The 13618-nt window shown below is 51.5% G+C and overlaps 2 protein-coding genes across 2 annotated transcripts in view; both read left to right on the top strand.

Annotated features, from left to right (window-relative positions):
• The window catches only part of GAST (gastrin), a 147634-nt gene that overhangs the window by 77882 nt on the left and 56134 nt on the right, over window positions 1–13618 (top strand). The gene's annotated exons all lie outside the window — the stretch shown is intronic.
• Window positions 69–546, top strand: LOC311578840 (large ribosomal subunit protein eL39-like). The gene has a single exon (XM_084748909.1). The coding sequence runs from the start codon at window positions 82–84 to the stop codon at window positions 388–390; it is 309 nt and encodes a 102-aa protein (XP_084605035.1). The 5' UTR covers window positions 69–81; the 3' UTR covers window positions 391–546.

Genomic DNA, 13618 nt, shown 5'->3' on the forward strand with positions numbered 1-13618 from the left:
GAGCCCTCATCTCTCTTGGAACTAGTCCAATCTTTCCAGGTAAGATACAGCCTCGGACGTGGGGCTCCCTGACTAAGAAAGATGAGATATGGCCACTGGCCAAAGGGAGATTTAGACCTCAGATTTTTCAGGAACCCAATGAAGGTGCCATGTTTTCCAGGGTATAAGACGACTCCCGCTCTCTTCTCCTTTCCTCCGCCATCAGGCGCTGTGCGTCAAACTCGGCTTCTCGCCGTGTCTTCTCACAAGACTTCCAGAAATAAGCTATTCCTGGCCAAGAAACAAAAGCAAAGCCGGCCTATTCCTCAATGGATTCAGATGAAAACTGGTAACAAGATCAGGTACAACTCCAAGAGAAGACACTGGAGAAGAACGAAGCTGGGATTGTAAGGATTCAGAGTGGCGAGACTGAGGCTTTATACTGAATCAATCAATCCTACCAGATGGAGTTCAGCATTTTTAACCCCCGGGATTACTTAGTCTTATCTAAAGTGGGGGTGTGGCTTGTCCAGTAATAAAATGTTGACCGTTTCAAGCAAAAAAAAAGACGACTCCCAACTTTAACTTTCCCAGTTAAAATAGACAGTTCGGAATATACACGCTGTACAAGACTACCCCTCTTCCAACGCACACCCTGTGCAGCAGACTCGGGCTACAAATTCTATATTTTAACTGGAAAAGTTAAAGTTGGGGGTCATCTTACATGCTGGGAAATATGGTATCTCTGTTTCTTCATCTACAAAAGGAAATCAGAGTTGACAAGATGCCTCAGTGGGTAAAGCACTTGCTGTACAAGCTTGACGACCTGAGTTTAATCCCCAGAACCCACATAAAGGCAGGAAAATTGACTCTACAAAGCTGTCTTCTGACCTCTATGGCATGTGCACACACACAATAATAATTACTATTAAATAAAAGGGGGAAATCATTACTATCTCCCAAGGTCTTTTGACATAGGCAAAGCTATGACAAATAGAGGTGGGTGTAGAGGGTGGGGACAAGACTTGTGACCAGAGAGTGAGGGTGTGTCACCCCTGTTCCCTTGCCCCACAACTGAGGAAAGCCGACCCAGAGGGTTCCCAGAGATAGCACGAGGGGAGGGCAAGCCACAGAGAAGAAGGACCGTTGTCAGGGTGACCCTGGGTGAGAGTCATGCCCCAAGGAAGAGCCACATCCCAGTCCTGGGAGCCAGCAGCCACCCCTGTAGAGGAGCGGTAAGATCCCACAGCCTGGCACCCGCTCCACCCAACAAGATTAGCTGCCTAATCTCTATGGCGCTAATGATTTAGGCGCTGCCAGAACACTGGCGTCTGAGCAGAGCCTGTCTGAATGTGGAGCCTCCAGGGGTGGCCAAGCCCGGGGCCTAGGCAGAGATGGGAGGCACACGGGTGGCCTGGGCTCCCTGCCCACACGCTCAGGGACAGGGAGGGAGCTGGCTTTCCCATAGGGCCCAGAACTCCTGGAAACAGGCCAGACTGCCAAAAAGTCTTCTTGCTTAGAAGTGGCGGCTCTCACGGGTGAGATGTCCCTTACTCTGAGGCACCAGAGCAAGATCTATAAGAACTGTCTGGGAGAGAAGGACAGGACACTGGCCTCATCCTGTTTCCACCTAGCCTATGAAGGCTACTAGTAGGGGAGGCCCAGAGCCAGGACTAGAGAGGCCTGTCAGGTGGCCACCACAAGGTTAGACATCAAGAAGGACTTCCTGAACCGGGCGTGGTGGCGCACGCCTGTAATCCCAGCACTCGGGAGGCAGAGGCAGGCAGATCGCTGTGAGTTCGAGGCCAGCCTGGTCTACAAAGTGAGTCCAGGACAGCCAAGGCTAACACAGAGAGATCTTGTTCTCGAAAAACCAAAAAAAGAAAAAAAAGAAGGACTTCCTGGCAATCTTGACTGTCTTGGGGTTGAAGAGGAAGCCCACATAACCTGCACTCACCTGAGTGGGCAGAGTTCTACCTTAGCCACCCTCCCAGGGGAAGGGCCGACTGTGGAGGACTGTCCCCATCCCTGCCAGAGCCACGCTCTCAAAAGCCCCCTTCTCCCCTAGGACTGTCTCCCCTCCCCATACTGGCCACTCTCTGGATTGCCCATCAGACCTCTCCCTACAGCCCCTGTCCCCCCACCCCCGCCTCCATGCTCCTCTGTTTTCCTCAGCTACGGGACAACGGGTAGGGGTGAGTCACCCTATCCGTCTCACCTGGACTCCAGCCCCGAGCACACCCGGCCTTCAACATTCTTAAAACCTGGCTAAGTTCATCATCTCCCCACATTCCCTCAAAGATCTTGGAAGGAAGAACTGATGCCCAGTTTCTACCTCCAGTGCTTCAAGGGCACGGTTGGAGAAGCAGAGTCGGCTAGCCCTCTGTCTCCCTCCAAAAGCCCCAGCTGATGCCTCACCACCATCACCACCAACTGCCAGATGGCCCCATGGGGTCCCTTACCCCTGGCCACAGGCTTCAGGTCACTCCACCTCCCAGACAGGCTTCACACACTGAAGGACCGTATAGCTAGCCAGCCTTCCCTACCCAGCTAAAAGGCAGTCAAGGCAGCAGGAGCCCCTTGCGGAGTACCGATCTGTCGTTGCTGCTACTTGAGAAGCTGAGGCAAATACATGGCCTTCTCTAGGCTACAAAGTGAGCCAGGCCATTCTGGGTAACTTTGTGAGACTGTCTCAAAAAAACAAAAACAACAAACAAAAAAAACAGGGGCTAGAAAAGTGGTTTGGTAGGGTAAAACTATTTATCACCAAGCTTAACAGTCTGAGTTCAGTTCCAAGGGCTCATATAGTAGAAAGAGAAATGGCTCCTACAAATTATCCTCTGACCTCCAAGTGCTGCACACACACACACACACACACACACACACACACACACACACACACACGTGCACACACACACACATACACTCACTCACTCACATTCACATGCACACATACACATATACACACACACAGAGTAAATAGGGTTTTTTTGTTGTTTGGGGGGGTAGTTTTATATTTTAGGTTTGTTTGTTTGTTCTTTATGTGGGAGGTTGTTTGGGTTTTGATTTGTTTGTTTGTTTGTTTGTTTAAGACAGGGTCTCTATATATATAGTCCTGGCTGTCCTATAACTCACTACGTAGACTAGGCTGGCCTCTAACTCACTGAAATCCTTCTGTCTCTGCCTCCCAACTGCTGATATTTAAAGGCATCTGCCACCATGCCCAGCATACATGTAAGGGCTTTGGGGGGGGGGGTTGTTTGTTTGTTTATTTGGTTGGTTGGTTTTTCAAGACAGGGTTTCTCTGTGTCACCCTGACTGTCCTGGACTCACTTTGTAGACTAAGCTGGCCTCAAACTCACAGTGATCCGCTTGCCTCTGCCTCCCAAGTGCTGGGATTAAATATGTGTGCCATCATGCCAGGCCCATCGATGTAAGTTTTAAAAGAATAAAATAAGGAGCTGGAGAGTGGGCTCAGCAGTTTAGGGAACTTGTTGCTTTTGCAGAGGACCTGAGTTCAGTTCCCAGCACCTACATGTCGGCTCACACCATCTGTAACTTAGTTCCAGGGGATCCAACCCCTTTTCTGACCTCTGCAGGTCTACACAGGTGATAGACAGTAGGGAAAACATTCATGTTTGAAAATAAAAGCTGGGCAGTGATGGTGCACACCTTTAATCCCAGGACTTGGGAGGCAGAGGCAGGCGGATTACTGTGAGTTCAAGGCCAGCCTGGTCTACAAAGCGAGTGTAAGACAGCCAAGGATACACAGGGAAACCCTGTCTTGAAATACTAAAAGAAAGAAAGAAAAAGAGGAAAGAGAGAGAACATGCAAAAATAAAAATAAATACCAAAGGGCCTTGGCAGGTAACTAAGAAGTGAACTTGTCTAGCACGTCTAAGGCCCTAGGCTATATCCATATAAGAAAAAATAAAGTTTAGCACAAGATAGCTCAGGGGCCCAGGAAGTTCTCCACAGCCCTCAGCAATGCGTGGCTGTCCCTGGCCAGGTGTGAGAAGACCTGGGCCTCCTTCCTCAGATCCGCACAACAACACTATGAGGAAGCCAAGGTAGCAGAGTTGCAGTGGCCCGGTCAACCTAGCGATAGCACCATCAGCTCCCACCCTCCCTGCTAGGGCAGGAGGCCCGCCAGGCATCAGAGGGCCATAGAAGCCCTGTGGCCCAGTGAATCTCCTGCCTGGGCTTGCCCTCCGCCCCAGCAGGGAGAGGCCCCTGCTGCCCCCGCAGCTGTCAACATCCGGGCCCACGCTGAAGCCGAGCAGGAAGGAAGATGAGATGCAAGGGATTCCTTTACACCAGAACCAGGGTAGCTGGAGCCAAGCCCAGATGGAGACAGAGGCAAGAGGAAGGCCCAGGCGGGGAGGGGGGTGGGGGTAGGGGGGAATGGGGGGAAACCTCTGGATGTTCTCCAGAACCCTAGGAACTGACCCCAAGCTGGACTACCACCCAAGACTTTCATTCCAAAGACTGCCGAAAAGCCAGCAGGCTTCAGAGTGAACTGCAGCCAGGCCTGCCTCAGACTTGAGCAGAAGAAGGCTGTCTCCTTACGCTGGACCGTCTCACCATCACTCCATATCCCTGGATATAGTTGGCATTTAACAAATGCATACTGATGTTCACAGAGGTCATGTCACATCTGCCCAGCTGCCCCGCTCCTATAGGCCCCCAAGGTTAGTCCCTAGATCAAGGCTTGTGTGTAGTAAGTGAGTGTAGGAAACCTCCCTCGACAAAGGATAAAGCTTAGAAATGGGTGACTGAGAGTGAGAAAGTTCTTGTTTGCCTCCTACTGGAACCGTGGCTTGGAAGATGAGGGGGAAAAAAACCCTAAAAGCTATCACTTTGCTCCCAGGCCCTTGTCACTAGGGCCCCCCCCCCTACCCCCTGCTCTTTTCAATACAACGCAGACAGTGAGAGCCTTTCACCAGGAGGCACCTTGCCAGGGGTCAGATGGGCAGGGCCAGCCGGGCACTCACAGGCTCCCCACCCTCACCCGCTCCTGGCCAGGTACCCTTCAGAATACATCCTTCCAGCCAGCCACACCTGCCAGCCCCGCCTTCAGGTGGAATCCTCTTCTTCCTCCATTCTGTTTCCAGGCTCAGGACCGAGGCCCAGCCCCACCCGGATCCACCCACTAATGATTTGTCTCCTGCTCTCGAGGCAACCGCACCCTCCACCTCCTCAGGGCCCACGACAAGTCATGTGCCGTGTGTCTCCTTCCTGTTTGGAGAGGACAGTAATGATAGTGAATACCCTAATGGCCCCAAACTCTCCAGAGTCATGGGGGATCCCTCCAAGGAGAAGCCAACTCCTAACCCTTCGTCCCCTCTGCCCCACCCCACCACCATCCCTCTCTAACCAGCTTCCAGGAATTATGTGGGAGGGGAGGCGGGCAGTCCAGAATATGACCCAGATGACCAGGGGCACCCACATGTCCTTTTACGTTTGACGTCATAATATAATTACATCATTTCTCTTTTCCTTCCTCCAAATCCTCCCGTTTAATCCCTCATTGCTCTTTTTCAGATGTATGGCCTCTACTTTTCATGACTCGTTGTTACACGCATATGTGTATATGTGTGCATATTCCTAAATACATAAATACAACCGGTTGGTCTGTATAACGGTACTCGCGTGTGTGTTTTCAGGGCTGACCATTTGGTGTCGGATGATCGATTGATGGGCTCGTCCCTGGAGAAGACTATTGCTCCCGCTCTCCACCTTCATTAGTTGTCTGTAACTATAGCTCCTTGTGTAGGACTGTGAGGCTTCATAGACTCCCTCCCTGCACCTCCCCCCGCCCCCCACCAGCCCCCCTGCACCTCTCCCCGCCTGCCCCCCCCCGACCAGCCCCCCCACCAATGTCAGCGTGTCTAACGTTATCTTTTTCTCAGCTCCTGTCTAGGCAGCAATGTTAGTGAGTCTTTCTGGGTGTAGTTTCTGACATTCCTAGGAGACACACTCTCACAGCAAACTTCAGGTTTCTCTGGCTCTTGCAGTGTTTCTGTGGCACCCCCCTCCCCTTCCACAATGTTCTCTGAGCCTCGGGTGCAGGAGTTGTGTTGTAAATGTATCCACCAGGACTGTGCTCCATAACTCTGTGTTTTAATAGGTTGTAGAATAGGTTATGGTTTCCACAACGGTCTTTATCTGCTGCAAAGGGAACTTTCCTTGATGGTGGAGAAGCTTATTTGCTCTTGCTAGAGCCTTTGACCCGCATGATCTGGTTTCGTCCGGGATCTGGTTTCGTCCGGGGCTGATGTATCGGGTGCTTCTCCCCCCCGCCCCAGGTGGACACTAGCTCAGGGTAGCAGCCACTGACCTCGCTGCTGACTCCCTCACCGTCCTCGCTATGACAGGCAGGGAGGGCTGGAATGACCCAAAGGACCTAGGAAGGGCATGGAGACCTGGGAACGGGAGACAGAGGATGAGAGCCGGGGAAACCACAGGACAGGCAAGTTGTAAATCCTGGCAGCGCTGGAATGAGGGGTATGGAGATGAAAAAAAAAGAGAGAAAGCCATCCTGGTTGACTTCGGCTGGTGTCTTCAACAACTGGAAGTCAGCAAGCAGCCATATGCCGGAAGCGGGGTAGCTTAAGAGGAAGAGGGAGAAAGCCAAACGTGCCAGAGAAAACACTTAAGACTTCGGTCAGTATCCAAAAGAAAGAGATTTAAAAAGAGAAAATGATGGGGCTGGAGAGATGGCTCAGAGGTTAAGGGTACTGACTGTTCTTCCAAAGGTCATAAGTTCAATTCCCAGCAATCACATATTGACTCACAACCATCTATAATGAGATCTGTATACATAAAAAAATAAACAAATCTTTTTTTTTTTAAAGAGAGAGAGACTCGGGAGGCAGAGGCAGGAGGATCGCTGTGAGTTTGAGGCCAGCCTGGTCTACAGAGTGAGTCCAGGTTGGCCAAGGCTACACAGAGAAACCCTGTCTCAAAAAACAAAAACAAAAACAGAGAGAGAGAGAGAGAGAGAGAGAGAGAGAGAGAGAGAGAGAGAGAGAGAGAGAGAGAGAACATTAAACTTTTCTGAGCTAACACTCAGAGCTGCCTGGCCATGGCTCCACAAGGCGCTGCCTCATCCACTGCTTTTAAGGACCATGGTGAGGACAGGACACCCTTTTGCAGCAGCCTAGGCTCATGCAATGCATTGCCTCTCCCAGCCCCAACTCCTACACTTCAAGCATCGAAGCAAGCTGCCTTCCTTAGTTCCTCAGCTCAAAGCTCAGAGTCACCGGTGTATCACAGGCATGTGCCTTCTCTAGCAAGGCTCTGAGGGACAGCAGCTTCCTAAGCGTCCACACACCCCAAGACCAGACATCACCTGATCTGTAATGCTGACTGCGTTATGTATGAAATAGGCTCTAAACCCAAGTCAGGGAATCTGATGTCCAATATGGACTCTGTGTGGCCTCAGAAAAGACACTCTTTCCATCTCAGTCCCCCTCCGCTCCAGTGCAGAACAAGAAGGCTAGGCTTGTCTGACCCGTGACACAGGAGGATATGGTGGACAGGTAGGAACGGGCACTGTACAGTGATGAGACCTCAATAGCTCAAGAGCAATGAAAGATAATCTTCCTTGTTTATGAACCCCAAACATGTACCTGTCCTGGCCTCCAAAACCTGGAGGTCCATGCCTCATAAAGCAAAGGGGACTCTCTGAAAATGGGACTTTAGCATCATCGCTGGGGTCCTAGGATTGGGAGGCAGAGTCAGGCAGGCAAATCCAGAAGCAGATGCCAGTGATTCAAGGGACTTTAGTGGAGGACCCCAGTCTCCCGACCCTGACCCACCACTCCGCTGAAGCTGGAAAAGGCAAGGACCAGATTCTTCCAGAGTCACCAGAGAAAGACGGCCATCGTTGACACCGTGATTGGGCTTCTGTCTTCCAGTCCTGAAAGGGAAGGGGTGTGTGTGTGTGTGTGTGTGTGTGTGTGTGTGTGTGTGTGTGTGTGTATGTGTGTGTGTATGTGTGTGTATGTGTGTGTGTATGTGTGTGTGTATGTGTGTATGTGTGTGTGTATGTGTGTGTATGTGTGTGTGTGTATATGTGTGTGTGTATGTGTGTGTGTGTATGTGTGTGTGTGTATGTGTGTGTGTGTGTGTGTGTATGTGTATGTGTGTGTGTGTGTGTAAGCCCCTGAGGTGATCGTTGGTCTTAGCAGCAAAAAGAAACTAATACACTCCTCAAGCCCATTCTGGTCCCTGAGTGTTAATCATTCTCACTTGTGCTAGACGTGTTAAGGAGATCAGTTCTTCTACACTGGCAATCCTTTACGGCCAAAAGATGGCTTCTGGTCCCATGGCCTAACTCTTCAGTGGCTGGCCTGTGAGCTGAGTAGAGATACGGGCAGTGAGATCCCAAAGTTAGACTTTAGTCAGCACCCACTCACTGCACTCATTGTGTGGCAGACACTGGGCTGGGTGCTCAGAACGCAATCCTGAGTCAGCCCAGCCCTGCCCTTCAGGAGAGCCAGCAATGAGCGAGAGACAGACACGCACTTCATGTGAGCACAATAGCACCGTGCCCTGACAGTGGTATGTGTGGACAAGCACCTTGGCAGGGCGAGGAAGGAGCCAGTCACTCGCACTGAGGCACCGGGCAGTTTCAGAGGGAGGAACTGAGAGACTGGGTTTCAAAGCCAGGGAGGAAGCAATGAGCCAGGCAGAGACGGGGACCATGCCCAGGGTGGCTGGGGAAGGCCGGAAACTGGGTCAGCATCTCGAAATGATGCAACCAGAGTGCTGGGGAACCAGAGCCTGTTAGGAGATGTCGCTCATCTTCTATTGGCTAAGCACGTGCTCTGTGCTGGATGCTGTCCTTGACTCTGGGAGTATGGTGGTGACGTCAGAGAGGGCTTCTCTACCCTAATGGAGCAATCAGTCCGGTGAGATCATCAAAGCAGAGAATTTGTTCTCTGAGGCCAGGGAAGTCCTCATCTATGGCTAAGGGGAGCTGAGGAAGGAGCCAGCCATGCACAAGGAAGAACATTCTAGACACAAAGGCACTTGGGCTGGGCTCCTCTTCAGAGAGCCAGGAAGATGGCTGAAAGTTGGCAAAAGTCTGGCTGACAGAACCACCAGACAGAGGCTGGTGCCCGAGAGCAGCGGTGCTCAGCCTTCTGTAATGCTACAATTCTTTAATACAGCTCCTCGTGTTGTGCTGACCCCAGCCATAAAATCCTTCTGTTACTACTTCATAACTGTAATTTTGCTACTGTTATGAATCATAATGTAAATATCTGATAGGTAGGACACCTGATAGGGGATCCCCCACAGGGGGGTCATGACCCACCCACAGGTCGACAACCACTACCCTAGAGCTTACAGAGTGGTGCCAATAGGGGCCGTCAGGCCTGAGAACCAGGATCCACTGTGTGCTGGGCCGGGCAAGGCAGAATCGGCTGACAGCTTCGGCTCGTTTCTTGCACAGACATGAAAGTGTATGAGACTCCCTACAGGGCAAAGTGCTTCCCAGGCTCCCTTGGACACAGGCTGCTTCCAAGAGGAGCTTTGTGGCTGGAGAGCTTCCTGGAACCCCTTTGGGAAATGTCTGAGCCTGCAGAGCGTCTGAGAATTGACTGGAGCAAAGGCTGAGAAGGAACCCACAAGGGAGAGAGGCTGAGGAGTTTAGATTTTATTCAAGCGTTGCTCACTCATTTGTTCCTTCACTTGCTTGCTGTGCTGGGGGCCAAACCCAGGGCCTGGTACATGCTAAGCATCTATTCCCCTATGTAGCCATGTTCCCAGCCTTTTCTTATTCTTAATATGCCTATGTGTATAGACGTTTCGTTAAAGCCCAGGCTGGCTTCGAACTTGCTATGTATAGGATGGCCTTGAACTTCTGGTTCTTCTGTCTCTCTGCAGTGCTGGGATTTCAGGCACTGGTTCACACGGTGCTAGAAACAAATCCCAAGCTTCACCTATGCTAGCCAAGCACTCTGCTGACTGTGATACATCCTCAGACCTTATAGGTTTTAATTTCACAGAAGGAAACACTGTATCTTGAGGCCTGTCTCCCAGGCAACAGTATCTCTGAAGGATTCTTCTTACCCACTCTTTCCCTGCTGAGCATCTCTGTACTCCAGTGTTCTCTGTCTTCATAAAATGATGTAGTGTACATCCCCAAACACACAGGGGTGCGAGCTTTTTCAAATAATCTTTGGGAAGATTTTGGCCATGGGATTACTGGATTAAAGGGTGACGTTTTGGTTTTGGTTGAGACAGCATCCTGCTATGTTGCCAAGGCCAACCTTGAACTCCTGAGAACATATGCATGCACGCATATATGTGTTTGCATGTATTCATAGAGGCCAGAAGGTAATCAGATCCTCTGGAACTGGAGTTACAGGTGGTTGTAAGCCACTCGGTGTGGCTGATGGGAGCAAACTTGGTCCTCTGGAAAAGCAGCACGTGCTCTCAGCCACCCAGCCATCTCTACAGTCCTCTAGACTTTTTCTCTTTTTCTTCAGATGGGCATCACTATGTAGCCCTGAACATCCAAGAACTCACTCTGCAGACTAGTCAGTCCTGTAACTCACAGAGATCCACCTGCCTCTGCTTCCCAAGTGCCAGGATTAGAGACACATGCCACCACACCCAGTGACTTTTCTTTTTTGTTTTGTTTTGTTTTGTTTTTCAAGACATGGTTTCTCTGTGTGTCCCTGGCTGTCCTGGACTCTCTCTCTTTAGACCAGGCTGGCCTCGAACTCACAGAGATCTGACTGTCTCTGCCTCCCGAGTGCTGGGATTAAAGGCTTGTGCCACCACCACCCGGCCCAGTGACTTTTCTTAAAACAGTCTCCTATGACCCCGGGCTGGCCTCAGACTTGCTGTGTAGTGGAAGATGACTTTGACCTTTGACCCTCTGATGCTCCTACCTCCACACACAGCCCCCAACCGTGAATGAGAATGAGCTTCTCCACTAACTTTTACCAGCCCTGGAAACCAGTGTGAGCTAGCCATCCCCACTGCTGCAGGTTCTATGGCTACTGTTTCCCAACGTAACAAGGCTCCTCGGTTGTCTCGGTTTTCACTCCTAACTCCTGGGTGACACAAAGTATCCCTCTTGTGTCTGTTAGGGTTTCTATTGCTGCAATGAAACACCATGATCAGAGCAATTTGGGAGGGAAGGGTTTATTTGGCTTGCACTTCCACAGAACCATTCGTCATCAAAGGAAGGCAGGACAGGAACTCATACAGGGCAGGAACCTGGGAGGCAGGAGCTGGTGCTAAGGCTGCTTATTGGTGCTGCTTATTGGTGGCTTGCTCAGCCTGTTTTCTTATAGAGCCCAGGACCACCAGCCCAGGGATGGCACCACCCACAGTGGGCTGGGCCCTCCCCCGTCAATCACTAGTTAAGAAAAGTCCTTACAACTGGATCTTAGGGAGGCGTTTTCTCAGTTGAGGCTCCCTCCTATCAGATGACTCTAGTTTGTGTCAAGCTAACATAAAACAAAATGAGCCAGGACATTTGTCCTCCAACATCTCTTCCTGGCTTCCTACTGACCCCTGGACCGTGGCCTTTCCTGACCTTGGCCTGTCTTCTCCTTGCTAACTGGTAAAGTGTTTCACAGGCTTGGCTCAGCCTCTGCACGTGCACTATGTGAGTTGCACTATGTGAATTATCCCAGGTTGTCGGTGGGTCTTTCCCAAAGTCCCTTTGGGTCACATTCATTCACTGTTTTTTCGTTGGTTGGTTGGTTGGTTATTGTTTGTTTGTTGTTTTTGCTGCGACCCCCCCCCCTGTAGCTTGAGAAAGAGGCTTCTCTTAGTGGGACTGTGGCACTGGGAAGGAACCAGAACCCACCGAGGGCGGAGATGACAGCCCGGGAGACAGAAATGAAGATAGGAACAGAACTGGGTGGCCAGCAGAGGCACAGCCCGGCCAGGTGGGAAGCAGGCGGGGATGGCTTTCTGGGTTGAGCATGTGGGCAGTGATGATGGCAGCTCTACGGTGCAAACATAATCCAGGAAACCGGAAAAGGCTGGGAGCAGAGAGACGCTATGCCTCTCATAGCACACACCACCTGTGTAGCCTCACTTGTTTATTGCCTTCTCCATCCTAGCAAAGGGACCCTGCCACTTCCCTCTCTGCCGCCAGAAATGGATGCACCAAACAATGCCCTGTCAAATAAATGATTAAGTGACTAAATGAGTCACCCAGAGTTGGAGAAGCCGCTTCCCCGCTGGAGAGCAGACAAGGAGTCACAACTGAAGGTCCGTCCTCCATAAACCCCCATCGTCCCCGCAGCAGCTGATGGACAGCACCCATGCCCCAAGCCCCAGGTTCAGCTGGCAGGAGAGCTCTGCCCACCAACCATCCCCATGGAAGTCTCTACCCCTTTGTGGCAGGAGGCACTACCTGCGTCTGGTCCTGAAAACTCTAGCTTTAGGCTGAACAAGCACGACAGACAAGGAAGCCCTCCCCCTACAGGCCATTCAGAGAAGCAAGAGAGTGGAGCGGAGCCCCCAGTTCTAACACCCAAGAGCTTTCTAAAAAGACTGACTGACTCTCAGCAGACCCTGGGGCCTAGAGGAGAACTTCTGGGGCAGGTCAGAGGGGTCGTCACGTTCCTGGGGGTCGTCGCGTTCCTGGGGGTCGTCGCGTTCCTGGGGGTTGTCGTTTCAAAGTCACCACGAGGCACAGAGAATGGAAACTGAACAGAGCAGGAAGCAGAGGGAGCGCTGTAGAGTCCTGCTCACCTCAATAAGGCCCTCTTGTCCCTAAAGGGAAAACCATTCCACATGCCTGTAAGGGTTCCAGGCTCCAGTTTCCTTCCAAGAATGGAAAGGACCCGCTACAAGGCGCAACCTCAGCTTCAATCCTGTGGCTAGAGCACCCTCTGCTGGCCACTTTGGGTCCTACGCCTCCTCACACTTCAGAGGGTACCTAAGAGAGGAAACAAGGAATTCAGGGAGGACACTGCCAACTGACCCTTCACACATCTTCTCTAGGGTCCTGGATCAGACCACTCCTTCAGCACATCTCTCTCTAGTCTGTGTCCCCCATTTTCCAGTGCACCAAACCCCAGTTAGGCCACTGTGTCCACTTTCCTGTCCCAAACTGGTTTGTGCATTAAGATGTGTCACCTGCACCTCAGCTCCCAACGGACCATCTCTGGGATGGTTTTCCCTGCTTCCATACTTTTCACTCCTTCCTTCCTACCCCTCAGCTCCCTCTATGAAACTGTTTGCCCCAAAGCCAGCTTCTTCCACTGTCCAGAGTTTGGGGGGGGGGGTCCTTTGGATCAATCCCTACTCTTTATAAGCAGCAGTACCCGTTTCCTGCTGAGAACTCTTTATTAACAAACAGCAGCTGTCACACAGGATGTGACACACACACACACACCCCTGACTGGAGACCCAATACAAACCAATGGCAGAAGCGGCCGTGTGACACCTCTATGGAAATCCTACACGCAAATCTGAGCTTGTCCTGCAAGTGCGCATGTCCTGCAAATGTGTCCGCTTCTCTGAGGGTCTCACCGAGTGAGCGAGTGAGCGAGGTCGAGGTCGGCTCTTGGTTAGGCTGGAGCTGAGAAGCACCATGTCCTGACCCTGCGCCTGCAGAGGGCAGCACTGAGCTGCTCAGGGCAAGCTGGGTTGA

This window comes from Acomys minous, assembly GCF_964271855.1.
Source record: "Acomys minous genome assembly, chromosome: 12".
NCBI classification, from domain to species: Eukaryota; Metazoa; Chordata; class Mammalia; order Rodentia; family Muridae; genus Acomys; species Acomys minous.

Coding starts and splice junctions, on each gene's coding strand:
- LOC311578840 (XM_084748909.1), top strand. CDS start 82: ATGAGATATGGCCACTGGCCAAAGGGAGATTTAGACCTCAGATTTTTC.